Consider the following 26,531-nt stretch of genomic DNA (forward strand, 5'->3'; position numbering starts at 1 on the left):
GTGTTTTTCTTAAAATTTTTATTTCAGACGTGGCTCCTGTGTCCTGGTTGAGTTTCTGTGACCCAGTTAGGGCTCTTGTGTTTAGCCTTGGGTTATTTTCCCTATCCTTCATTTTGCTTTTGGCACTACTTTTGGACGAGCCTATTTTTGTGATTTATGGAGCCACAAAAAAAACACACTTTGGCACTTACCCCTGGGTGTGTGAGCAAGATGGTGAATTGGCCAGAAGCAAGGGCGCCAGTACCACTCCCCGGGTGAGTGTGAGAGCAAACAGGGGCTACAACTACAAATATATATGTATATAATCCATATATGGGCAAATAAAAGCAGAATAAGAACATTGAATTAGGCTCTGTCACTAAAGGTAAACGTCTCATAAAGACAAACATGACACACACAGGTGGAATTGCACATACCTCTCTAAGATCATCAGACGTGTATTATGGAGAATTTTTGGTAAAGTATTTAGCCTTTAAGACGATTCCAGTGTGTGGAGATACAGTTTACAGATTATGATCCCACCAGGGGATGCCTGTAACATATACAATAGGATATATTGGAAAGGTTTGCTAATATGATCAATTTAAATGCACCAAAGGTACTGGCGCCCAGTGTTGGGGGTAACTAGTTACAATGTAACGGATTACAGTAACTATGTTACTTTTTTTGGTAACGTAGTAATGTAACAAGTTACATTTGTAAGATCGGTAACTATATTACTTTACACGGCTTGAGGAACGCACTTTCCTGCGTTACTCAAGCCGTGCGATCATACAATCATCAGGGCAGCTTATTGTTCATTCTTCTATAATAAAACGATTTTAATACCTTCAGCCTCCCACTCCTGCTTTTACTACCCAGGGCCTTACCATAAATAAGTTTCCCAGGAGGGTCCCAGGAGGTAAACTTTTTTTCCATTTTCGGGCCGCGTAGGTATATCTAACATGAAGCGCCGCGCCGCATTAACCGCTGCACATATAGTTCCGGCCGGGCGCCGGCCACCCACTGCCTATGCTCTGCGGCTCTGCCCTCCTCGTCGGCGGAGTGATTCTCCGCTCCCTCCACAGGTACCGTGGGCGTGGACTCGGAGTGAGGGAGAAGTTTCTGTGAGGTCACGGTGACTGTCTGAGATTGAGAGGGCGCAGAGATCAGCTATCCCAGTGGTGGGTGGCGGACCTGGCGGTGCACAGGCAAGCAGCAGCCACACAATGACAAGACAAGTTGGAAGGTAAAGTCCACAGACTCCCCACTGTTAATTGACATTATTAAAATTAAATAATTTATTTTAATAATCACAGCACAGCAGGTCCTTATGGTATGGGTCTGTGTCAGTGAGTGTCACGTGGCTGTTTGTTACTGAGTGACTTTGTTATGGACATACAGCAGGCAGCACATGCATCACATGTAGTGTAGTTTCCCACTCCGCACAAGTGTAAACCCAGGCTCAAGTTGGTGTCGGGGCACGCTGTGGTCACTCTGGCATTGAAAGGAGGCATGCTGTGGTCACTCTGGCATTGAAAGGGGGCACACTGTGGTCACTCTGGCATTGAAAGGGGGCACGCTGTGGTCATTCTGGCATTGAAAGGGGGCACGCTGTGGTCACTCTGACATTGAAAGGGGGCACGCTGCGGTCATATATATATATATATATATATATATATATATATCAATAAAACAATAAATATGCGCATTGGAATTTGTTCATATTTTTTTTCTAAAGTAATAAGTAGTGAAGTTAATTTTCAAATGCAGTAACTAGTAAAGTAATCTCATTACAAATTACAGAAGTAACTAGTAACTAGTTACATTTTTTGATTAACTACCCCAACACTGCTGGCGCCCCCTTGCTTCTGGCCCATACACCATCTTGCTAACACCCCCAGGGGTAAGTGCCCAAGTATCTTTTTTTGTGGCTTACCTTCAATTGTGTATTTTTTTGCATATGTTTACTTGTTCCCATACTGATAATAAAACTATATTGATTTGATATGGTCTGATATGTGTCTATTGGTACCCAAGAAAATCCTTCAGCCCCTCTTCCCTCTTTTCTCTGTATCTTCAAGTATTTGATACTCCCTGTGGCTGTACACCGTTTCCTACATTTTTGGTTTACCCAGTCATTTTTAGTAAGTAGTTCTCATATTCTGTGCTCACCTCAAACCAAGTAGACTGTGTCCCCAGAATCTACTTTTAAAATGCTTTAGAGTTCTTGTGCTCTCGCTTGCATCAGTGTACATATTATGTTAACCTTGCAGCTTTACACAGTGTTTGTAGAGGTTCTCCGAGGTATATGAGTGAATGGCTGCATTTTTGACATGTCGGATTTGCTCAGCAGCAGAACATTCGTATTAATTACAAATGAAAATAATCTCTGTTTGAAGAATTTGGCACCCGCATGTCAGTATTTCAGGTGCAGTTGATTTAAGATATGTTAGACACGGATATTTCAGAGGTTTGTTTGGTCCCCTGAGCTTGAGTAAACAGAATTGACATGCAATCTACCTTTTCACCTCAGGATATTTTAGTGTGTGGCCATTCCTTGGAAGTGAATATTACCACAAGCTTGGACTTCTTCCTAAGTGTGGCTCAAGTACAACTTCTGCAACAGCTGGTACAAGCCAACATGGTTGGATTTGAACAAACAAACATGGCCGCTGAGGTAAGAGATGATGGGCTAGTTCATGTTTAACCTTTTGCTTCTTAGAAAGTCTTATAATAAGTAATGTTGTTCTGCGTTTTCTGATCCTTCCATTGACAAAATGTTTTTTGTAGGAACAAATTGTTAAATATAAAAAGCTGTACACCAGGCAAACATACAAATACACAATTGAAATAGATATTTGAGAGCTGTTTTATCTACCAGAGGATTTATAATTTTGTCCATCAAGTCCTAAGATTAGAACAGCCAATTTGGCGACCTGACTTTTTTCTCTACTGCAGTTAAATAAAAGAGCCTGGTCAGCTCCCTGCCTGTGGTGAGACTGAGAAGGACCAGCAGCAGGCAGGTGAGGTCATTTTTCCCTTTCACTTTCAATATGTCCATATGTGCATGCAGCGGAGTCTGATTGGTCAAGAGTATAAATACTCTCACTATGACTTCTGCTGTACAGTGGTTACAAGAGGCTAATTTCAATACAGATATAGATACTTGCACTTGATAATATTTCAAAATATATTTAATTTTTTTTACATAAATATATAACCGTGTTTATTTTATGTCTGCTGGAGTTCAGCTTTATTGGGAGTAAAAGTGAAAAACCAGCATAATGCTATGGACATCATATTACCTATGACTCTATTTTTGAGTTGGGGCAGTAGGTAATGTCAAACATTCTCTTTTAAAGCAATTATGTTGTAGATAATATCACAGATTGCTGTAGAGCAAGCTCACACTCTACAGAAATCGCTTACAGTTTTTAATTTTCTTGCTGCCATTGCCAAGTAATCGGCAAGGAAAAAATCTAACAGTTTTAAATGACCAACACTTGCAAATCAACTGCTTGGAGTTGGACCACTCAACACTGCTCTGTGCCTGAATACTGCTATGGATAATTCAACCATGCTGAGTGATTTTAAATATTTATTAATCAGGAAAAATATGTCACAACAGGTAGCTTTATTTGAGCTTCAGACTTGTGTAATATAAGGAGTGGCATATCTGCTACTGTGAAACAAAGAGGCAGCAAGAGGTTGCCCTGCGTTCTGTAAAGTTTAAAAGCTCTATTCAGATGTCTGAACCTTAGGCTATGCAGTGCATGGTGCTGATGAACATGGGTTACAAATGATGAGATGGCCCATCAAAGCTTCCATCAGTAGAGGATGGTGGGGCACAGGTTTACAGCTGAAGATGGGGCACACATTGAAGATATAAGGCATTGACCTTCTACTGGTTAGAATAGTGTAAAGGACCAATGAACAGAAATATTCTGCACATATGACAGAAAAATGGAGAGCTCTGAAGTCTGGTGCATAGGGTGTTAGCACTTCAACAAGCACGCAAGCACCCTCTTCAGTCTGGCATTTACAGTCTTAAAGTGCTATTAAACCCAAAAGCAAACATTTATTATATTGCAGCTTATTAATTCTTAGATGCAATGGCTGCATTAGTATTCTTTCTTAGGCTTTCTTTTTTTTTCTATTTTCACTTGACAATCTGGCCAGTAAGTCTGTTTTTCAACAGAACAAGCTCTACTGGGAATGTATCAATTTGTGATGCCCCCTCAGTCAGTGTGCCCCCTGTGCTCTTTCATCCTCAGTGGGGGAACTCTAATACAGGAGATGTGTTACTGGCCAGATCACAGGGGAAAAACAGGGAAGAAAGCCAAAAAAGAAAACAAATGCAGCCATTAAATCCAATGAGTGATAAGCTACAATATATTACATTGTAGGTTTTGGGTGTAATACAGCTTTAATTTAAAAAATATAAATACATGAAATGTAAATACATTACATCTTCTAAATTCTCTTTCACAGTGTAATTGGGCAATAAAAGATCTTGTACTGTGACAATAATCTACTTTTTTACAGGGAACATTGTAATTGTACAGTATGTGTTCTGTCCATGTCCTTAAAGAACATGTACAGCTATGAATGTTTGCGGTTTTGCAGTCAGTCTCTGTTTTATGCTTTGTATGTTAGTCGTTTCTATGTGAATCTGCTCATCTAAACGTTTGTCTTATAATAGAAAGCCCCATTGTTATGGAGCTTTTCTGCAGCTTTCTTTGTTTTCCAAGTTTTCTACCAACAACTATAATAAATCACATGTGGAGAATAAAAGAGGAATTTCTATTTAGAAACATTGAGTTCATAGACATGGTTTAAGACTAAGGTGAATGGGGCACGTCTGACCCTTACCTGGAAAACACATGTACCGTATATTCTCGAGTATAAGCCGACCCGAGTATAAGCCGAGGCCCCTACTTTTACCACAAAAAGATGGGAAAAATTATTGACTCGAGTATAAGCCTAGGGTGAGAATGCAGGGCGGCAGGCATGGTACAGGAGAATGCAGGGCGGCGGGCATGGTACAGGAGAATGTAGGGTACTGGCATAATACAGGAGAATGCAGGGTGACTGGCATGGTACAGGAGAATGCAGGGTGACTGGCATGGTACAGGAGAATGCAGGGTGACTGGCATGGTACAGGAGAATGCAGGGTACTGGCATGGTGCAGGAGAATGCAGGGTGACTGGCATGGTACAAGAGGATCCGGGGTTGTGGGCATACTACAGGAGATGAAGTGCTGTGGGCATGGTACAGGTGGACCATGCCGCAGCACTGCATCCCTTGTAGTATGCCCGCAGCCCTGCATAATGGCAGGTAGTGCAGCAGTTTCACTTACCTGTTCCAGAGGCGCCTTCATTTTAAAAATGGCGCCGCCTGGCGCCGACACGTCATTGCGCACGCGCCGCCACCGGTCGTATACCTTCGGCTATTCCCGGCCTCTCCCGAGCAGCAGCGGCGCGTGCACAATGACATGTATGCGCCGGGCGGCGCCATTTTTAAAGCTCAAGCACGTCGGAGCGGCCAGGGACTTTTTTTTTTTTTCTTGACTCGAGTATAACCCGAGGGGGACGTTTTCAGCACAAAAAAATGTGCTGAAAAACTCGGCTTATACTCGAGTATATACGGTATATGTGCTTTCTTTAGGATTTAAAGAGAACCCAGGACATGCAAGGTAATTAAAGATCCTTGCATAAGCCTAGTACACGCCATTCGTTTTTTTTTGGTTCAACCCAGTAGGTTGAACGAAAAAAAACTGACCGCTCTAGTCGGAGCCGCTGTACCAACAATCCGACGTTAGTACAGCGACCTCCCCTGCTGTTCTGTTTTGTTCTGCCATTGGCTGAGAGTGCTGATTGGGAGCCGATCGGCTGTTGGTTTTCCAGCATGCTCGTCCAACAGAAGCAGACCAAACGGCCAGCTCCTGTCGGGTCGACTGCCATACACACAGGCCAAATGTCAGCCGGTTTTTAGTTAACCAGCCAATGTCACCTGACATTCGGCTTGTCTCTACTAGGATTTGAGTATGTGTTAGCCTAATAACATTTAGTTTGCTAAAGCGCTGTGTGTCCATCCTTTGTTGAATCTCTGTGCTGCTTTGTGCTTGTGGCCACTTCTTGCCTGCATGTACCCCAGGGATAGCTGCGTTGCATTTCTCAGGGTGGGATTTCTGATAGGAGCAACATATATTGTGTGTTGAAATGTGCACTTGTAGTCTCTATTGGAAGGCCATATGACAGGGAGACAATGCACAAGCACAATTGGGAGACTGGGACAGAGAATCATGCCTCAAAATGGACCTTCCTGGCAGGCTTACTAAGTTTTATTATAATAATTAAAAAATATTGGAAATTACATTCAAATGTTAAAGTTTTTGTGAGATTTTAGTGACTGAATTTAAATACAGTATACTTTAAAGTAAAATCCAGAGATCACTTCTAGAGCTTTTTTTTTGTCACTAATACCCTCCTATTATGGTGATACAGGTCACTCTGATCCAAGAGTTGGGCCCTCCTGTCCTGACAAGCTGTACAATCTCTCACCCCCAGCACAAGCCAGGAAAATGTGCATTGGGGAAAGTCCTCATGGTACAGGTACATAGAAAGATAAGAGTGCAGAAGACAGAGAAGTAGCTGCAGAAGCACTGATAGTTATTTTAACAAAAAAAGCTGTTTTACCTTTAGTTCCACCACTCAAGAGAGGTCCGGGATATAAGCTGCTGGGTTAATAATAACATAAGGTTTATATTGGATGTGTACAGACATAGACTGATCAGTCATAACTTCATGACCACCCATTTAAATGTGAGTAGGTCCCGTTTGCCGCCAAATCACCCCTAATTCGTTGCAGCGTGGAGGACACTTGACCTCTGAAGATATGCTGTAGTATCCGACACCAAGCCATTAGCAGCAAATCCTTTAAGTCCAGTAAGTTGCGAGGTGGGGCCTTCATGAATCGGGCTTGTTTTTCCAGCACATCCCACATATACTCGATTGGATTGAGATAAGGACAATTTGGAGGCCAAATCAACATCTCAAACTTGTTGTGTTCCTCAGACCATATTTGAACCATTTTTGCAGTGTGGCAGGGCCCATCATCCTGCTGAAAAAGGATATACTGTTTTCATGAAGGGGTGTACTTGGTCAGCAGCAATGTTTAGGTAGGTGATACGTGTATGTGTAACTAACATCCACATGAATGACAGGACCCAAGGTTTCCCAGCAGAACAAAGCGCCCACCAGATGCCAAAAGCATCACACTGCCTCTACCGGCTTGCCTTCATCTTATACTGCACCACTGTTTATGGTCACAAAGAATGGAGCCCTTTTTTTCTGTGAATGTAAGCAGCCTGGGCCTGTCCTAGTCCTGTGTCGTGTCCTATTAGAATTGTGGGTCCTAAGATTTTTTTTTTTTTTTTTTTGTTTCTAGTGTAGTCCACAAATGTGCCAGTAGAAAATTTCTTCAGACAGCATTTCCTTGCCAAAAATTGCCTCTAGTGTGGGTACCGGCACCTTAGGCTGGTCATACATACTTTATACACGAATAAATTGTACAAACTTTATACAATATATTTAGAGTGGAACTAGGTTAAAAGAAAACTCCCCCATCCATCCCTGTGTCTATGCTTTATTTTGTTGAGAAATCAATTTATAAACACTCCCTAGCATTTCTGGTCATTGCCATCTAGGCCATCTAGTAAGTAAGGGCTGCTGATTCATGAAGCGTTTACTACCTGGAATCCATCTGCCCTTAGCTCAGGCCAGTGGCGTACCTAGAGAATTTGGCACCCGGGGCGGATCCTATATCTGGCACCCCTCCCACTCTGCCTACACAGACGGTGTGTTACCAATTGCACTTACTGCTTACCTGAGACTTATTTTGGGCTTGGCTTGGTGACACCTGCAGTCCTCATCTATTTTAACAACTGGGACTTTTTGTAGAGGATTCCACAACGAACTTCTCGCGGACCACTTAATCCATTGCTCTTTATACTTCTGTATGATTTTGGGCTCATCCATCACAGCCAATTAATCATTAATGGACGATCCTGTCGGCAGGCAATTACGGGCTTAAAAGATTGGAATTCCCTTGTGTCATCAAACATTTATTCAAGAATTCCACCATTTCTATACTGTGATCATACTCACGGTGAATTCCAGCCAGGATTATTTATTGAGTCATCAGAGGGGTAATAAACTTCATTATAGAGGTCCTCACACTGTACCTTACGAACCATCCAGCCTACATTGTATGCTGGTGTCCGTCGGGTTCAAGTGCCAGTGAACAGATGGTGTATTTCAATATATGCAAGGGTGCTATCAATTGTTGATTTTAATTGTTGTCCTGTAACACTATGACTCACCGCCTTTTGTTTTTGTCTTGAATTTGCACCTTTAAGGCATACGTGCCTAATAAATTTATACCTTTTAATAAGAATACACGCCTATGGTGCCCTTAGTTGGTGGCTGGGGGAGTGGGAAAAGACTTGTGTTTGTATTCTCACGGTTCCCCAATCCTCTTTTTTCTTTTTGTTTATATGCTGATATACCAACGGTCACCATTTAGGACGGCGTAATTTATCAAGGTTTATCACTTATTATTTGTGAGGTGTTCACTATATCTCCGGTGAACCTATCTCGAGCCCCTTACAGAACACTATCTGTTGCTTCTCCTTTTTTTAACCCCTCCCACTCTAAAATGTAAAAACAGCCGCAAAAATTTGTAATGTCTCCAAGAATATTTATTTATTATTATTATTATTAATATACAAATTTCACAGCCCCCCTATCACAGTGCCCTTTGCAGTCTGCCCCCCCTGTCTCTCTAATCACAGTTCCCCCTTTTGCACTCTCTGCCTCCCCTGCACAGTCCTACCTTTGCCATAAACAGATAGCTAATACTATTATCAATGTATTTAAGTTTGAGTAAGAGATTGGAGACATGTTAAAGGAGATAGTCAGAGACTGAGGACATGATGCAAGAGATGGTCAGAGACTACGGACCTAATACAAGAGAAATCAGAGACTGAGGACATGATACAAGTGATGGTCAGAGACAACGGACATGGCACAGGAGATAGTCATAGACTGAGGACATGATCCAAGAGATGGTCAGAGACTGAGGACATGAACCAAGAGATGGTCAGAGACTGAGGATATGATCCAAGAGATGGTCAGAGACTGAGGACATGATCCAAGAAATGGTCAGAGACTGAGGACATGATCCAAGAGATGGTCAGAGACTGAGGACATGATCCAAGAGATGGTCAGAGACTGAGGACATGATCCAAGAGATGGTCAGAGACTGAGGACATGATCCAAGAGATGGTCAGAGACTGAGGACATGATCCAAGAGATGGTCAGAGACTGAGGACATGATCCAAGAGATGGTCAGAGACTGAGGACATGATCCAAGAGATGGTCAGAGACTGAGGACATGATCAAAGAGATGGTCAGAGACTGAGGACATGATCCAAGAGATGGTCAGAGACTGAGGACATGATCCAAGAGATGGTCAGAGACCGAGGACATGATTCAAGAGATGGTCAGAGACCGAGGACATGATCCAAGAGATGGTCAGAGACTGAGGACATGATCCAAGAGATGGTCAGAGACTGGGGACATGATGGAAGATAGAAGAGCACTAGGGGGGCCGGAGAGCACAGGGCAAGCAGAGAGCACTGGAGGAGCTGAAGGCCGCGGGGAGGGGGGGGCGTGACTGGAGAGAATTAAGAGGGGTTTGAAAAGCATTGTAGGGGGGTTGGAAGGCACAGGGGGTGGAGAGCACTGGGGGGGACAGGGAAAACCAGGGGGATGGAGAGCATGGGGGGAACTGGAACTCACTGAGGGGGGAGCCAGGGAGAACAGGGGGTGGAGAGTACTGGGGGAGCCAGAGAGCATAGGAGGGAGATGAAAAGCACTGTGGGGAGCTAAAGAGCACTGGGGGGTTAAGAGCATGGGGGGATTAGGAGCACTGGGGGGTGTTAAGAGCAGGGGGGGTGTTAAGAGCACTGGGGGGGTGTTAAGAGCAGGGGTGGGTGTTAAGAGCACTGGGGGGTGTTAAGAGCAAGGGGGTGTTAAGAGCAAGGGGGTTTTAAGAGCACTGGGGGGGTGTTAAGAGCAGGAGGGGTGTTAAGAACAGGGGGGGTTTTAAGAGCACTGGGGGGGGTGTTAAGAGCAGGGGGGTGTTAGGAGCATGGGGAGGGGGGCTGGAGAGCACTAGGGGGCCAGCAAGTTGTATAGGAGAGGGGATGGGACAGCTGCATATAGATGATTTGATCTTTACATATTCCTCCTGCAGCCGCTGAATGACTGCAGGAGGCAGAGGAGAATCAGCCATTCAATGGCAGCAGGAGGAATACGGAAAGATGAATTCCTCTATATGCAGCTGTCCCATCTCCTCTCCTATCCAGTCACAGACACACACACACACAGGAGGCTGCTCAGTGCTCACCTTTTTCCCGACGGCTGCCGCCCCCATGAGCAACGCGGACTGAAGGAGCTGCCGCTTCTTCACACTGATATGCGGGCCAGCCGGACACCCCCCCCCCCCAGTGTGTGGCACCCGGGGCGCCCCCCCCCCCGTTGGTACGCCACCGGCTTAGGCATGCAGGCAGGAAGGTATACTTAGCTAAGAAAATCCCCCCTCCCCTCCTGAAGACTCCTGGGATGTATGAAATCATTTTTTACCTAGGCATGAATACCAAGAGGCAACTGAAGAAATGTAAAAAAAGGGTTAAAACAAGGAAATATGAGATGCTTTCCTATCTATTTACTAATGCTAAAAACATAAGGCTTAAAAATAATCATTGTTGATTGAGAGAGTAAAGTTCTGCTTTAAGGCTTGCAAACAACAAGTGTGAAGGCCAATCAGCTAGTTATTCTCACTAGTAACATTGTTGCTGTAAAAATAAAGATTATGCAACAAGACTGTAAGCTATCTATAGATATTTGACGAAATTTGGCCAGATCAGAACAATCATAGGTTAGAAAACCTGTCACATTCATTACTGTTCTTGCTTTATATAAAGGTCTCCAGCCGCATCTGTCAACACCACTGATCTCCTTCCACCTCTCCTTTCCATTGATATAAACTTGAATATTGACGTTTACTGATCCATCAATTTAGAGATGTTCAAAGATGAGAAGATCACACCTGAAAGTCTGTCTGCTCTCTATGGGCACCTGTAGAAAGGTTGATGTGCAGTCTTTGATAAACATCATGGTTTTTCTCTTTTAATGGCAGCTACCCATTGGAATATATGGCATAGTACTGCATTTACATGTTGTGGTTTTATGCTTTTGTTCTTTTTGCTTATTGCCCTGTTTTTCCATCACTGTAATACATCATACAATTATGGACATTTTTTTTTTTTTTATAATCATTTCATATGTGCAGCTCAGTTTCATTTAACATAGCCATAAAACCAAGGTACACTGGGTACTTTCCTTGAATGGTGTTGTTTATGAATCTAATTGTTGTTGTTTATCTCCCCTCATCTGAAAAAAAGCAGTCCTATTCCAACAATATGATTAATTTCAGTGGTAAAAAAGGAAATGATGTCCTTAAATATATGTGCAGTTCCTTTATTGGTAACAAATGTGAGCACCATGTAAGGATTTTGTGATGGAAACCCCCGATCCCTCTGAAATGTGTTTATCATACTAGCAGAACGTTACTTTACCAAATAGAGTATATGAAGTCTGGTAAACACAATACAAAGATGTCATCTGGGGCTGCTGCTCCTTGCTTTATTATCTCTAAGTTCTCTACATGGATTGCAGTTCAGGAAAGGTCAGATCGCTCCAGAGGTTGGAGTGGGGGCGTTTGACAATACATTGCCTCATTTCTAGAAACGATTGCATAGGGTTGGAACCATCAGCGCCATACTATGTGGAATGCTCTGCATGCAACAGCAATTACTATGCTCTTTTCTATATTCTTTCAAGTGTATAAAATGATAAACATAAAACACTAGTGACTAGTACAGAGTGGGTTTTTTGAGCCTCGCCCATTATTCCTGATGTCCTGCAGATGGGTAGCTGTTAAGTCTTTGAACCTTGAATAGAATAAATTACAGAAACATATATAAATAAATGCTAGTGTGGTAGTATTTCATTACATTTTGGTCAGTGTTCATTTTAATAATTTTGGCTTATTAAATTGATCATAGTAGCATACAGGCACTGATGCACACTGTATTCAACTTCAGTGTAAGGTAAATGAAAGACAGTCTTTAGCTCAAATCCCTGCCCATCCATAACACCCTTCTGACATGTTTCACCCACATTGGGTTTCATCATAGAGGACCTCTACGATTAAGCCCAATGTGGGTGAAACATGTCAGAGGGGTGTGACAGAAGGTTGGAGATTTAAGCTAATGTTCGTCTTTCATTTACCTTACACTTAAGTTGAATACAGTGTGCATCCATGCCTTTATGCTATATTATATCTTGGAGCGAGATGTGCTTTATCTCTGCCATCACCTGAATACAGAGTTTAAGTCTGGGAGCTTGATACTGCAGTCTTGGAGCGGTCCCACTCTGTTATGATACAGTGGGTACGGAAAGTATTCAGACCCCCTTAAATTTTTCACTCTTTGTTATATTGCAGCCATTTGCTAAAATCATTTAAGTTCATTCTTCTTCCTCATGAATATACACATAGCACCCCATACTGACAGAAAAACCCAGAATTGTTGACAATGTTGCAGATTTATTAAAAAAGAAAAACTGAAATATCACATGGTCCTAAGTATTCAGACCCTTTGCTCAGTATTTAGTAGAAGCCCCCTTTTGATCTAATACAGCCAGGAGTCTTTTTGGGAAAGATGCAACAAGTCTTTCACACCTGGATTTGGGGATCCTCTGCCATTCCTCCTTGCACATCCTCTCCAGTTCTGTCAGGTTGGATGGTAAACGTTGGTGGACAGCCATTTTTTAGGTCTCTCCAGAGATGCTCAATTGGGTTTAAGTCGGGGCTCTGGCTGGGCCATTCAAGAACAGTCACGGAGTTGTTGTGAAGCCACTCCTTCGTTATTTTAGCTGTGTGCTTAGGGTCATTGTCTTGTTGGAAGGTAAACATTCGGCCCAGCCTGAGGTCCAGAGCACTCTGGAGAAGGTTTTTGTCCAGGATATCCCTGTACTTGGCCGCATTCATCTTTCCCTCGATTGCAACCAGTCGTCCTGTCCCTGCAGCTGAAAAACACCCCCACAGCATGATGCTGCCACCACCATGCTTCACTGTTGGGACAGGTGATGAGCAGTGCCTGGTTTTCTCCACACATACCGCTTAGAATTAAGGCCAAAAAGTTATATTTTGGTCTCATCAGACCAGAGAATCTTATTTCTCACCATCTTGGAGTCCTTCAGGTGTTTTTTTTAGCAAACTCCATGCGGGCTTTCATGTGTCTTACACTGAGGAGAGGCTTCCATCGGGCCACTCTGCCATAAAGCCCCGACTGGTGGAGGGCTGCAGTGATGGTTGACTTTCTACAACTTTCTCCCATCTCCTGACTGCATCTCTGGAGCTCAGCCACAGTGATCTTTGGGTTCTTCTTTACCTCTCTCACCAAGGCTCTTCTCACCCGATAGCTCAGTTTGGCCGGACGGCTAGCTCTAGGAAGGGTTCTGGTCGTCCCAAACGTCTTCCATTTGAGGATTATGGAGGCCACTGTGCTCTTAGGAACCTTAAGTGCAGCAGAAATCTTTTTGTAACCTTTGCCAGATCTGTGCCTTGCCACAATTCTGTCTCTGAGCTCTTCAGGCAGTTCCTTTGACCTCATGATTCTCATTTGCTCTGACATGCATTGTGATCTGGAAGGTCTTATATAGACAGGTGTGTGGCTTTCCTAATCAAGTCCAATCAGTATAATCAAACACAGCTGGACTCAAATGAAGGTGTAGAACCATCTCAAGGATGATCAGAAGAAATGGAAAGCACCTGAGTTAAATATATGAGTGTCACAGCAAAGGGTCTGAATACTTAGGACCATGTGATATTTCAGTTTTTCCTTTTTAATAAATCTGCAACAATGTCAACAATTCTGTGTTTTTCTGTCAGTATGGGGTGCTATGTGTACATTCATGAGGAAGAAGAATGAACTTAAAAGATTTTAGCAAATGGCTGCAATATAACAAAGAGTGAAAAATTTAAGGGGGTCTGAATACTTTCCGTACCCACTGTATTTATATACATAATACGTTACAGTGCATGTACCAATGTGCATGTCTGACCCTGACCACATATATATATTTGTATCTAGGACTGATACCACAACTATATCTACATACTGGGACAATATGAGAAGCAAATTTGGTTATTAGTAGGTTTTTTTGGTTGTGGAAAGAATTTGGATCACTTGAAGAAAAACACACAAACACCTAGGAATCTGTGTTCAGCTGAGGGTAGAACCCTGGACCCAGCAATACAGGAACATGTATTTGTTTACATTATAATCATTTATTAGTTGAAGGAAAGGAGGTGGAGTTGGTTTACTTCTATTCCCACGAGCACCTTTCAAGTCATTTCTACCCTTCCTTCTCTATCCTTCTCTTCTTTCAAGACAGACTGTATTTGTCTGTTTTCTCCAATTTCTCTAAGGATTGCAGTGTTCTATCGGCTGCCTGGACCAGTGTTACGCTTCCTTGATGTCTTCTCTGCCGGGCTATCCTACTTTCCTTTAAAATACCCACTATAATTATTGATGATTTTAACATCCCTGCTAATGTTAACAGTCCAGATAAATCCCAAATGTTCAACCTAACCTCATCATTTGACCGAACACAATGGACACAGTCCTCCACTCACTCTGATCGTAATACCTTTGCACCCCCTATAACCCCCTTTCCTTTTTCTGACCACAACCTCATCACTTTCTCAATGTCCCTACAAGCAGAAAAAATTACCCACAGAAACCTTTGCCACTTTAATCCTTATCTTTTCAACTCTGCAACTGATCACCTCTATCACAAAATCACATCCCTGTCTTGCCCTGGCCTGACCACTTCTGTCTGCACCAGTTCACTTTCATCCACACAGACTCTCTTGCTCCTCTCACTACACAAAGTATCAGGACCCAGCTATTACAATCTTGGCAGACTGACGACACCAGAAAAGATATAGCCGCACACTGGAGTGATTGTGGCGTAAAACCAAATCCCAGCAAATCCCTTCACTAAATGCAGTTCCTCCTGCAATGCCACCAAACAAGCCTACTTTGTCACTTTCATTAATGCTCTGTCCTCCAGTCTTCATCATCTCTTCTCTACTTTCTCCACCACCACCACCACCTCCAGACAGTAACTCATTCACTGCTTATGAGATTGCCAATCACAATAAAAATAAGATTGTGCAATTCGTAGGGGGCATCTCCATTTCCGACATCTATCCCACTTAACATACCCTGTACAAAACATCCTCAACACTTTCCTCTTTTGACCTTGCTACTACCGAAGAAGTCGCTACATTTTTCCTAGAAGCCCGCCTTACCACCTGTCCCTTGGATCCTGTTTTCTCACAACTTCTACGGTCACCCTATTCTTCTATCTTATGCTCCCTCACTCACATCTTCAATCTCTCCCTCTCTACTGGCACCTTCCCCTCCCCCCTAAAACATGTGCTGATCACCCCTATACATAAAAAGCCCTCACTGGACCTCACCAGCTTGAACAACTTAAGACCCATCTCCTTGCACCCATTTACCTCTAAACTTTTAGAACGCTTAATCTGAAACCGTCTAAGCTCCTAGCTCATGGGCAACAACCTTCTTGACCCCTTACAGTCTGGCTTTCGCTCGCAGCACTCCACTAAACCTGCCCTACTAAAATTCACAAATTATTTACTAACTGCTAAAACCAATGGCCACTACTTCATACTCCTACTACCAGACCTCTCTGCAGCCTTTGACACTGTAGACCATCCCCTCCTCCTCAAACAACTCAACACTCACAGCCTTCAAGACTCTGCTCTCTGCTGGTTCTCCTCCTACCTATCACAGCGCTCCTTCAGCGTTACCTAAAACTCTATCTCCTCCTCTCCAATTCCTCTTTCTGTAGGGTTCCCCCAAGGTTCTGTCCTTAGACCCCTCCTCTTCTCTATGTAAAACACCTCCCTTGGTCACTTGATAAGCTCCCATGGCTTCAAATACCATCTCTATGCTGATGACAAACAAATCTTTCGCTCTACTCCTCACCTCACTCCTTCAGTTTTTTCTCACATTACTAACTAACTGACATACAGTGGGGAAAATATTTATTTGTTCCCGTGCAGATTTTGTAAGTTTGCCCATTTACAAAGAAGTAGAGGGCCTATAATTTTTATCATAGGTGTATTTTAAATGATCGAGACAGATTATTAACCATAAATAAAAAAATAAATAAACACATAAAACAAGTGCTATAAATTAGGTTGCAGTTCAGTAAGTAAAATAAGTATTTGATCCCCAAGCAAAACATGACTCAGTACTTGGTGATGAAACCCTTGTTGGCATGCACAGAGTTAAGACGTTTCCTGTAGTTGATGACCCAACTCAGGAGGGATTTTGGTCCACTCTTCTTTACAGTTCTCTAAATCCTTAAGGCTTCTTAGCTGTCTCTTGACAACTTGAAGTTTCAACTCCCTCTATAAATATTCTATAGGATTAAGGTCTGGAGACTGACTAGGCCACTCTATGACCTTAATTTGCTTTTTCTTGAGTCACTCCTTTGTTACAAAAAATGGGCAGTTTTGGGACTTTAGATGAGACACCGGCGAGCACTGCTCAGCGTCTCCATCCCTGTATATAACAAAATTGAAAAGCAAGGTGGATTAAAGAAGGTGTGTGGAAACCAGCCGGTCCCTAGTTTGGTATACTTACCCACCAGTCCGCTAACAAACCAAATAAACCTGTCTAACAAAATAGGTTAAAAACAGGGGTTTAGTTAACACACATTTGCAAACGCATGTATAAGCTGCAAGGCCAACAACAAGGCACTCTGTATATCTTGCAGTCCTAACACTTTCTAACACTACTCAACCTGAGTGTCTCCACAAGGGAAGCACATGAATGCTGATGGATGGATGGGAAACAGACTTGGAGATCGCCCAATCCTCCCCCAACCTGCTCCAATCCATGACTGGGACCGGCTGGTTTCCACATACCTTCTTTAACCCCCCTTGCTTTTCAATTTTGTTATATACAGGGATGGAGACGCTGAGCAGTGCTCCCCGGTGTCTCATCTTAAGTCCCAAAACTTCCCATTTTTTGTATCTTATCAGGGATGGAGATGCTTGCTTTACAGGCGGGTGTCTCACTCAAAGTCCCCTTTTGCCTTCACCATCCATACTAAAGGGATGGGGGTGTGTGTTTCCCAGCTGATCACTTTTAGTTTGCACCCTATGGCTATTACATACCCATTCGTTTTTCATTACCAGTCATGGATTGGAGCAGGTTGGGGGAGGATTGGGCAATCTCCAAGCGCATCTGTTTCCCATCCTTCCATCAGCATTCATGTGCTTCCCTTGTGGAGACACTCAGGTTGAGTAGTGTTAGGAAGTGTTAGGACTGCAAGATATACAGAGTGCCTTGTTGTTGGCCTTGCAGCTTATACATGCATTTGCAAATGTGTGTTAACTAAACCCCTGTTTTTAACCTATTTTGTTAGACAGGTTTATTTGGTTTGTTAGCAGACTGGTGGTTAAGTATACCAAACTAGGGACCGGCTGGTTTCCACACACCTTCTTTAATCCCCCTTGCTTTTCAATTGAGTCACTCCTTTGTTGCCTTGGCGGTATATTTTGGGTCATTGTCATGCTGGAAGACCCATCCATGACCCATCTTCCGTGTTCAGGCTGAGGGAAGAAGGTTCCCATCAAAGATTTTACAATTCATGGCCCCGTTCATTGTTCATTGGCCCCTCAATGCGGCAAAGTTGGCCGTTACCTTTAGCAGAGAAACAGCCCCAAAGCATAATGTTTCCACCTCCGTGCTTGACTGTAGAGATTGTATTTTTAGGGGCATAGTCAGCATTTTTCTTCCTCTAAACACGGCAAATCGAGTTAATGCCAGAGAGCTTAATTTTGGTCTCAAATGACGACAGCACTTTTTCCCAATCCTTCCCTAATCATTTAAATGTTCATTGGCATGACTGTACATGTGCCTTCTTGGGGAGGGGGACTTACCTTGTTTGGAGGAAGAAAAATGCTGACTATGACCCTAAGAACACCATCCTTCCAGTCAAGCATGTAGGTGGAAACCATTATGCTTTGAGGATATTTCTCTGCTAAAGGTACAGACTGACTTTACCGCATTGAGGGGGACAATGGATTGGGGGCATGTATTGTAAAGTCTTGGACGAGAACCTTCTTCCCTCAGCCAGAACACTGAAGATGGGTCATGAATGGGTCTTTCAGCATGACAATGAACGACAATCGTTTGGACCTCTTAGGGGGGTCCTGGAGACTGCATGGCGTGCCGAGGGGGCCGCCATTTTATTATAGAATCTTTCAGCCTAATTTTTGGAGAAGTTCCCATTGAAATGCATGGGCGGCCATGTTTTTGTGGTTTCCCCGTAGGAATGCATTAAGCGGCCATTTTCTCTGAGTCTGCGAACGCTGGACCGCAGGGAGCAGCTAGGCCTTTACTCTAGTGATGGCCTAGGTACTTCCTCTTCCCTTTTTCTACACAGCACACCAATCCTGTTTTCCTCCATATTGAATAGTGGTATGTCTATTGGGGTCCCTGTGGGTCTCTCTCTCTCACCCTGCTATCTGCAATGCTAGTGGCTGGGACTTGTAGTACCGCTGGTGCAGCGTTGTGTGGGTCAGTTTTTCAGTTTTTTGAGTGACACTGTGCTATTCCAGGGTTCATATGGAGTCCCAGGAACAAGGAACAAATTTCACCTGCAGATCCCCTCCTTGCAGTTGCTTGGACCTCTGGGTCGCAACCCCTGTCTGCCTTAACGGTGGTTTTGGAAAACATGGTGTCAAAAGTGGATTCGGTTTTAAAAAATACCACTAGTAAAAAGCGTCCTATGCCCTCCCCTGCCTTTCCTGTATCCTCAGATTCTGAGGTAGATATGGCTGCCACGGACGCATGTCACCCTCAGGGTTCTGCGTCATCGCACTCGGATGGCGAGGGCAACATATCCTCGTCTGCAGCCATACGGCAAAGCACGCTGGTGGAGGCACTTAGTGTCAGTGCAGGAAACTCTAAAATTGGCTGATGATTCTGCAGCGTTAGGGACACAGGTGCAATTTGGCATTCGCAAATCTTAGAAGTCGAGCAAGGTTTTCCCAAGGTGTCCCGCACTTTTTGACAAAATTGTTTGACTGTTGGGGGCGCCTCAAACAGATGTTGGTGGTGCCGAAGCGTTTTAAGAGGCGCTATCTATTCGCAGATGTGGTATCCGCAAAATGGACCGTTCCACCGAAGGTGAAACATTCGGTCTCCAGACTGAACAAATCTACTGTGATCCCGATGGGAATAGTCCCCGGTCTTTACAGACCTTGTGGATAGAAGGATTGAGTCTCTGTCATCACACTTACATGTGATAGCGGGCTTAATAATTAAACCGATCTTCGTGATCACTCTGGTGTCCCAGACCATAACGGAATGGGCAAGTTACTAAAAAGTCACCTAGAAACAGAACAGCTCCCTCTGAGCCTGGCAGAGCTAACAGACCAAATGGTCCAAGCCCTACTATTTATATGTGATGCGTTGCTAGATGCGGCCCCTTTTGTAGCCAGAGATTCCACGGTGGGGGTAGCTATTAGACTCATGGTGTGGCTAAAAAGCTGGTCTGCAGATCAGGCTTAAAAAAAGGCTCTATCAGAGCTCCCCTTTATGGGGGACCATTTGTTTGGATCCCTATTGGATGAACTGATCAAGGGTCTTGCAGGTGGGAAGAGTACTCTTCTTCCTCAATCCTCCAAGTGCAAGTCACCACGAAATAGACGGGGCCTTATTTTACAGCCCACAGGCACCCCTTTTGTGCCTCAGGCACGCAGGAGAAAGGATCCAAGCCATTTCGGTCTTCTGGGGCTTCCAAAAGACATGGTCAGGTAAGCCGAGAGCAGGCCAATCCAGAACTACAGACAAATCCCTGTCTGCATGAAGGGACGCCCTCACCCGTAACTGGGGTGGGGGGGGGAGTCTTTGCTGCTTTCTGGAACCATGGACCTCCTTGATTCAGGGCAAATGGGTCCACAAACTGATCCGATTGGGTTACAAGATCGAATTTAGGTCTCGACCGTCGGACAGATTCTTCCCGTCCAAACTACGCTTATCTCCAGATGGGTTAAGGGTTCTACGAGAGGCGGTACAAGATCTGCTGTCACAAGGGGTGATTGTGGCGGTTCCCTTTTGGGAACGCTTTCAGGGGTTCTATTCAAACCTGTTCACTGTTCCAAGGAAAGAAGGCAAAGTGCGTCCAATCCGGGACCTCAAGGCTCTGAACCGCTTTGTGCGGGTACAGCAGTTTTGAATGAGTCCATTCGCACGGTAGTGGTGTCCCCTCACCAAGGAGACTTTTTGGCCTCCATCGATATCAAGGACGCATATCTGCATATCCCTATTTATGCTGGACACCAGCATTTTCTTCGCTTCGCTGTAGGAGAGCAGCATTATCAATTTGTGGCGTTACCTTTTGGTCTCGCCTATGCTCCCAGGGTCCTTACCAAAGTGTTGGCTCCGGTATTCGCATTACTGTGGCAACGGGGGATTGCGGTACTGGGGTACATGATGGTGTCGACCTTCGAGATGGTTCCGTTTTCTCAGTTCCACACAAGACCCTTACAAAGGGAAATTCTTGTCAAGTGGAACAAAGATTCAAAATCCTTGGACACTATGATTCAGTTGAGTCACAGCACAAAGTGTGCTTTTCTGTGGTGGCTTCGCTTGTTAGCTCAATGCTAGGGAAAGTCCTTCCTCCCATTGTTTTGGACTGTGGTAACCACAGATGCCAGCCTGTCCGGCTAGGGAGGAGAGCTTGGGAAGCTGTGTGCCCAGGGGTCCTAGACTGTGGAGGAGTCCAGACTAACAATCAATATTCTGGAACTCAGAGCGATAAAGCTTTGCCTGAGTCACTGGAGAAATCATCTGCAGGGTTGTCCAGTTCGGATTCAATCGGACAATGCCACGGCCGTGGCTTACGTCAATCATCAAGGGGGCACCAAGTGTGTCTTGGTGGCCCAGAAGGTGGCCGAGATCCTGAAATGGGCAGAAAATTTTGTTCCAGCCCTTTCCGCCGTGCATATCCCAGGAGTGGAGAACTTGCAGGCGGATTACCCGAGTCATCAGTTGTTGGATCAGGGGGAATGGTCCCTGCACCCAGAGGTAATTCACTTGCTGTGTGTCCGGTGGGGGACACCCGACGTCGACCTGTTGGCCTCTCAGCTCAACAAGAAGGTACAGAAGTTTGTACCCAGGTCTCCGGATTCTCTGGTTGATGCCACAGATGCACTGTTCGGCTGATCTATGTGTTCCCTCCGCTGAAACTCCTACCGAGGCATATGCGCATAATAGAGGTGGAAGGGATTTCGGTAATTCTGGTGGCCCCAGACTTCCCTCGCCGGGCTTGGTACGCAGATCCGATAAGGTTGGTCACCGATGCTCCTTGGAGACTTCTTCTTAGGGAAGATCTGCTGTCTCAAGGTCTGATCTTCCATCCTGCTTTACAGTCACTGGCTTTACTGGCATGGCTGTTGAAAGCCAGGTATTGAAGGACAGGGGTCTTTCTGACTCAGTGATTCCTACACTGTTGAAGGCTAGAAAATCTACCCTCCAGGAAGATCTATCATCATACGTGAAAATCTCATAATGTGAATCGCTGAAGGTGCATACTCGCCTGTTTTTCCCTGTGAAGGCGCATTCTACTAGGGCGCTGAGTGCCTCTTGGGCTTTTCGCCCTCAGGCATCAGTAATGCAAGTTTGCAATTTGGCAAGTTGGTCGTCTGTGCACACGTTCACAAAATTCTAGAAAGTAGATGTGTTGGCATCCACGGATGCTTCTTTTGGCCGCAAGGTTTTGCAGGCTGCTGTTTAAAAGAGAAAATGTTCTCTTTGTGGGTGCATGTATTCTAGGTGAACTCCAGTTTTTCCCAATTGAGCTCCATGTTTTCTGCCATCTTTAATACTCAATTTTTTGGCAAAATATAAAAGATGGTGCTGCGCCAGTAAATAGATACCCAACATGTGCTGCTTTAAAATGGTGCACTTTTGTGGAATGGCGACAAACTACGGTATTTAGAAATCTCCAAAGGCTACGCTTTAAAAGCCTTTACAGGTTACCAGTTAAGCATTGCAGAGGAGTCCTGGTGCTAAAATGATTGCTCTCGCTCTGACATTTGCAGTAGTACCTGGTGCGACTGCTGTGTACCTATACATGCAGAACCAACGCCTTTGCTTTGCCTTTTCGTGAGAGCACAGGGGGGATATGGTCGCTTTAAAATATTTTTTTATTTTTTTTTACACTGTTTCTTTAACTTTTTTTAATCACTTTTATTGTAAACATCCTTTGTGACAGCAATAGGCATTGACAGGTGATCTTTAAAGAGAGATCTGGGGTCTCTTAGACCTCAGATATCTCCTCTGTTCTTAAAAGCATCTGATTTGGTGTGGACACTGGTGGGACGTAGAGCCCGGAAAGGCACCGGCGGGCGGGCGTTTGCGGTGGGCAACCCCCTGTCTTCTGTAAAGGACGGTCACCTTCTGAAAAAAAAAACTCACTGGAATAGTGCCTGTAGCTGTAGGCATCATCCCAATATAATGACTTAAAGTCAATCACGTACGTGTACGTGATTTGGCAGCAAGTGAATAAAAAGGAAAATATTTTCTGTTTAGTTCTACTTTAGCAACCTTTGAAAAGCTTTTATGAGAACAATGTTATCTGGTATCTGATTGCCACCGCCAAGAGTTGCATTGCAGTATTTTTATTCCAATATCCACTGAAATTCTAAATTAGTACTAAGTAGCTTTTGGAGGGCTCTAAATCCCATCCAGGAATGATGAGGGTTGTACTGCCCAGTCTGAGAGCAGCTGCACCTGACACCCACATTTTTAGGGCCTAAAACCAAAAATGTAATATTTGTGGATCTACACCCAGAAATGGAAGTCCTTGGGCTTCATTGTTATATTAGTGACACATCCGTTAAAAAGCAAACAGACCTATAAATAATAAAAGGTCATGTCATGTAAACCTTAACTAAGGTCATTTTCTTAATTAGCATATTGCAATCATTACAAAATAAAAAAAATAGGGAAAATAGTTTAGTGTGTTTTTCACTGGCATGTTTAGCTACATCTGGCACACTGTGAGCTCAAGAGCCAACCGAGTACCAGAGCCAAGTATATTTTGGCCGTATTGTAGTAGAAATACTAAAACATTAAACAGCCCTGACATATGATGAAAGCTGCTGAGCCACTTTCAACCTCGTCCCTGCAAGTGTTTTTTTGCTATTGTTTTTCAGAGATTATTATGCTGTATATTGTGGTAGATCAGAATTCTGCAGAGCTTTTAAAATAGGAGCAATATCTGAAATACTTTAAAGAGATCCGTGAGGGGAAACAGAGTATCTGACTTAATGAAATCTTAAACATTGCTGGAGCCTTGGAGAGGCCTGGATTTACTGTTGGGCACATGTGAGACTTCTAGATCTGAAATTAAAAAGATATTGTTGCGACATTTGTTTTCCTTGCCCCAGAGAGCCAGTAGCTGTTTTAGATCCTAAAACCAGTATGAGCGTGCTTAAACCTATGCTACTGTAAAGGTTCTGAGCTGCACATACATACATTATGGTAAATATCTGTAATGCTTTTGGTTTGATGATATAAAGACTTCCTAGCCTTTTGTTTTACAAATTATACTTAGAAATTTTTCTTTCAGTTGCATGCTGGTGAAACTAAAGCTGATTAATGGTCAGGCTATGACCATTCAAGTATATATATTTCCTAAGCAGGAAAGTAGCTTTGAAACAAGCCAACACTAATCTCTGTAGCTGCAGGCATTGTGGAACAATTCATCCTCAAATTTAAAAGCAAGCAAATCATTCTCCCATCAGCTCACCCCTGCTCCCTCACCCAGAGTCCCTGTTGTAGAGCAGGGATCCTCAAACCACAGCCCTCCAGCTGTTGCGCAACTACACATCCCAAGAGGCATTGTAAAACTCTGACATTCACAGACATGACTAGACATGATGGAAATTGTAGTTCCTGAACAACTGGAGGGCCATAGTTTTAAGACCCCTGTTGTAGAGATTAGAATGCTGCCTAAAGCTGAACTCCGCTGCAATATCGCAGTCCAGCTATAAGTCACTGATCACCACTATTACTAGTAAATAAATAAAAATTCCATAAATATCTCCCATAGTTTGTAGACACTAAAACTTTGCACAAACCAAGCAATACACGCTATAATTACTACATATTTTTTTTTTATATTTGTCGGTGATTTTTTTTTTTTTTTTAGCGCAAAAAAAATAAAAAACACAGTGGTGATCAAATACCACCAAAAAAAGCTCTATTTGTGGGGAAAATTGGACATAAATTGTATTTGGGTACAGCTTCACACTACCTTATAATTATCAGTTAAAGTAACGCAGTGCCGTATCGCAAACAAATGGCCTGTTTGTGAAGGAGGTAAATCTTCCGGAGGTCAAGTGGGAATATCTGAGAAAACAAAGTTTAGTTCCTCCAAATCAGTAACCAACCTTGTGTAGGTGACACACACACACACTGTTCCACTATGAAAACGAATTTATGCAGCGCTAGCTTCAATAAAGTGATAAGTGCTATGATATATATATAATATTCAATATTTTATATAGTGCATAATAAGGATCATATACACAAAGTGCTAAAAAATATCTATGCAATGACAAATAAATTATAAAGTGCATGTATACACATAGGTGGTTAGATATAGTCCAAAATAATTTTCAGTGCTTGAAAAAAAAATCCTTATAGTGATCCAATTAAGGTGCCAAGGTGCCAAATAATTCAGGTGCTTGCAAAGTGACAAGGTGCCCCTCAAGGTTCCCCACTCACCAGATTGCAGATAAATTAAGACCTTCAAGATTATTGCACATTGCCCGGGATCTTTAAGGACCAGAACTTCTCCTGTGTAGCCTTCACACTTATTGGGTCAGCTTCCGCCTCCACCGTTAAACAAAAGAATGGCCATACATGGTGAAGTAAGTTATGAACAATTTTATTCCCAAAAGGGTATTGCGCCGCACGAGTTCCTTGTTCCTTGTACATGCTTTATCTCTATACATGCTTGTGAGTACCCATCTGAATACCCTTTTGGGAATAAAATTGTTCATAACTTCACCATGTATGGCCATTATTTTGTTTAACGGTGGAGGCGGAAGCTGACCCAATAAGTGTGAAGGCTACACAGGAGAAGTTCTGGTCCTTAAAGATCCCGGGCAATGTGCAATAATCTTGAAGGTCTTAATTTCTCTATCGCTCATTGACAGACGTAGTCCTCGGTGATAGAGCACCTTCGGGTTATGTTGCCTCCACAGGAGTAGGACTAGACAGGAAATGAAAAATGCTCTGGCCACACCCCAGGGGCAGTCCCCGAGGGTATATCCTCTCTCTCTCCGCCACAGCAAATCAGTTTTTTTCTGTCTAGTCAGGAGTAAGGACCTAGATACCTTGCTGGGATCTTCGGTCCTGGCAGGATTTTTTTCTTAGAAAATAATTTTTTAAGACAGCTTTTTTTCTCCAGTGTTCCTGTGAGATCTTCAAGCAAGAAAGCTGAACTGGGCGACGGGCGGGATGTTGAGATCCAGTGGTCACCCCAGTTCAGCCTACGAGCGCGTGCAGGCCATAGCTCCGCGCTGGGTCGGCCGCGACATAGTCCCACTGGACGGGGACTGACCCTGCGAGTTAAACGTCTCGCTGAAACGCCAAAGACTATGAGTCACGGCGCCCGTATTGGTCAACAGCCCTCCTACCTCGGTGGAGAGGGGTACTGTCAGGAGTTGGCGCCCGCCTGGTTCCGGTATGGTGAGTAGTATGTTCCCCCTTTCCCCCTGACGGGTCTTGTGGTGAACGCGGGCCCCTCTCTGTAATGGTAAGGATGGGTTCCCCTCTATCCTACAACATGTCACAGATCCCCCTAATTGAGTGTGATTTTTGTGTACAAGAAGCCAGGAGGCTTGGTTTGGGAGCTGACAATCTAATTGTAAAAATGTGTAAATGATTGTAGTCAGTGGCAGTACTAGAACTTTACTGTGATAGTATAAGGTATCCTACCTGTCAGTAGCCACAGGGCGATGTCTATACATGTATACTGCATTCCAGATCATTCCTCCAGCTAAGCAGATGCCTCCCGACGGCCACGGACCGCATACGGCCCGCTAAGGTCCGGTACCTCCGACCACGCTGACCACCATGAGGGTGAAGGGTTGTGAGGCCGAGATCCTTCTGCAGACATGCCGCTATTCTGTGCAGGCCGCCGCCATTGTCTGGTAGATCGCACGAGGCCGCCATTTTGGTGTAGCCTCGTGTCTCCAGCATGGGGGCGGCCATGTTTGAGGTGACT

At 43.9% G+C, this 26,531-nt stretch overlaps 1 protein-coding gene and 1 long non-coding RNA gene across 3 annotated transcripts in view; one reads left to right on the plus strand and one right to left on the minus strand.

Annotated features, from left to right (window-relative positions):
• The window catches only part of LOC309555764, a 1,250,709-nt gene that overhangs the window by 1,171,127 nt on the left and 53,051 nt on the right, over positions 1 to 26,531 (minus strand). The window lies entirely within an intron of this gene.
• VPS13B (vacuolar protein sorting 13 homolog B) overlaps positions 1 to 26,531 on the plus strand; it is a 1,502,642-nt gene that overhangs the window by 997,594 nt on the left and 478,517 nt on the right. For both annotated transcript variants that reach the window (XM_082257852.1, XM_082257851.1), the window contains exon 33: positions 2,516 to 2,659. In XM_082257852.1, the coding sequence (XP_082113978.1) occupies positions 2,516 to 2,659 (144 nt within the window). The remainder of the gene's footprint in view (positions 1 to 2,515; positions 2,660 to 26,531) is intronic.

This window comes from Pelophylax lessonae (assembly GCF_965119305.1).
Source record: "Pelophylax lessonae genome assembly, chromosome: 5".
NCBI classification, from domain to species: domain Eukaryota; kingdom Metazoa; phylum Chordata; class Amphibia; order Anura; family Ranidae; genus Pelophylax; species Pelophylax lessonae.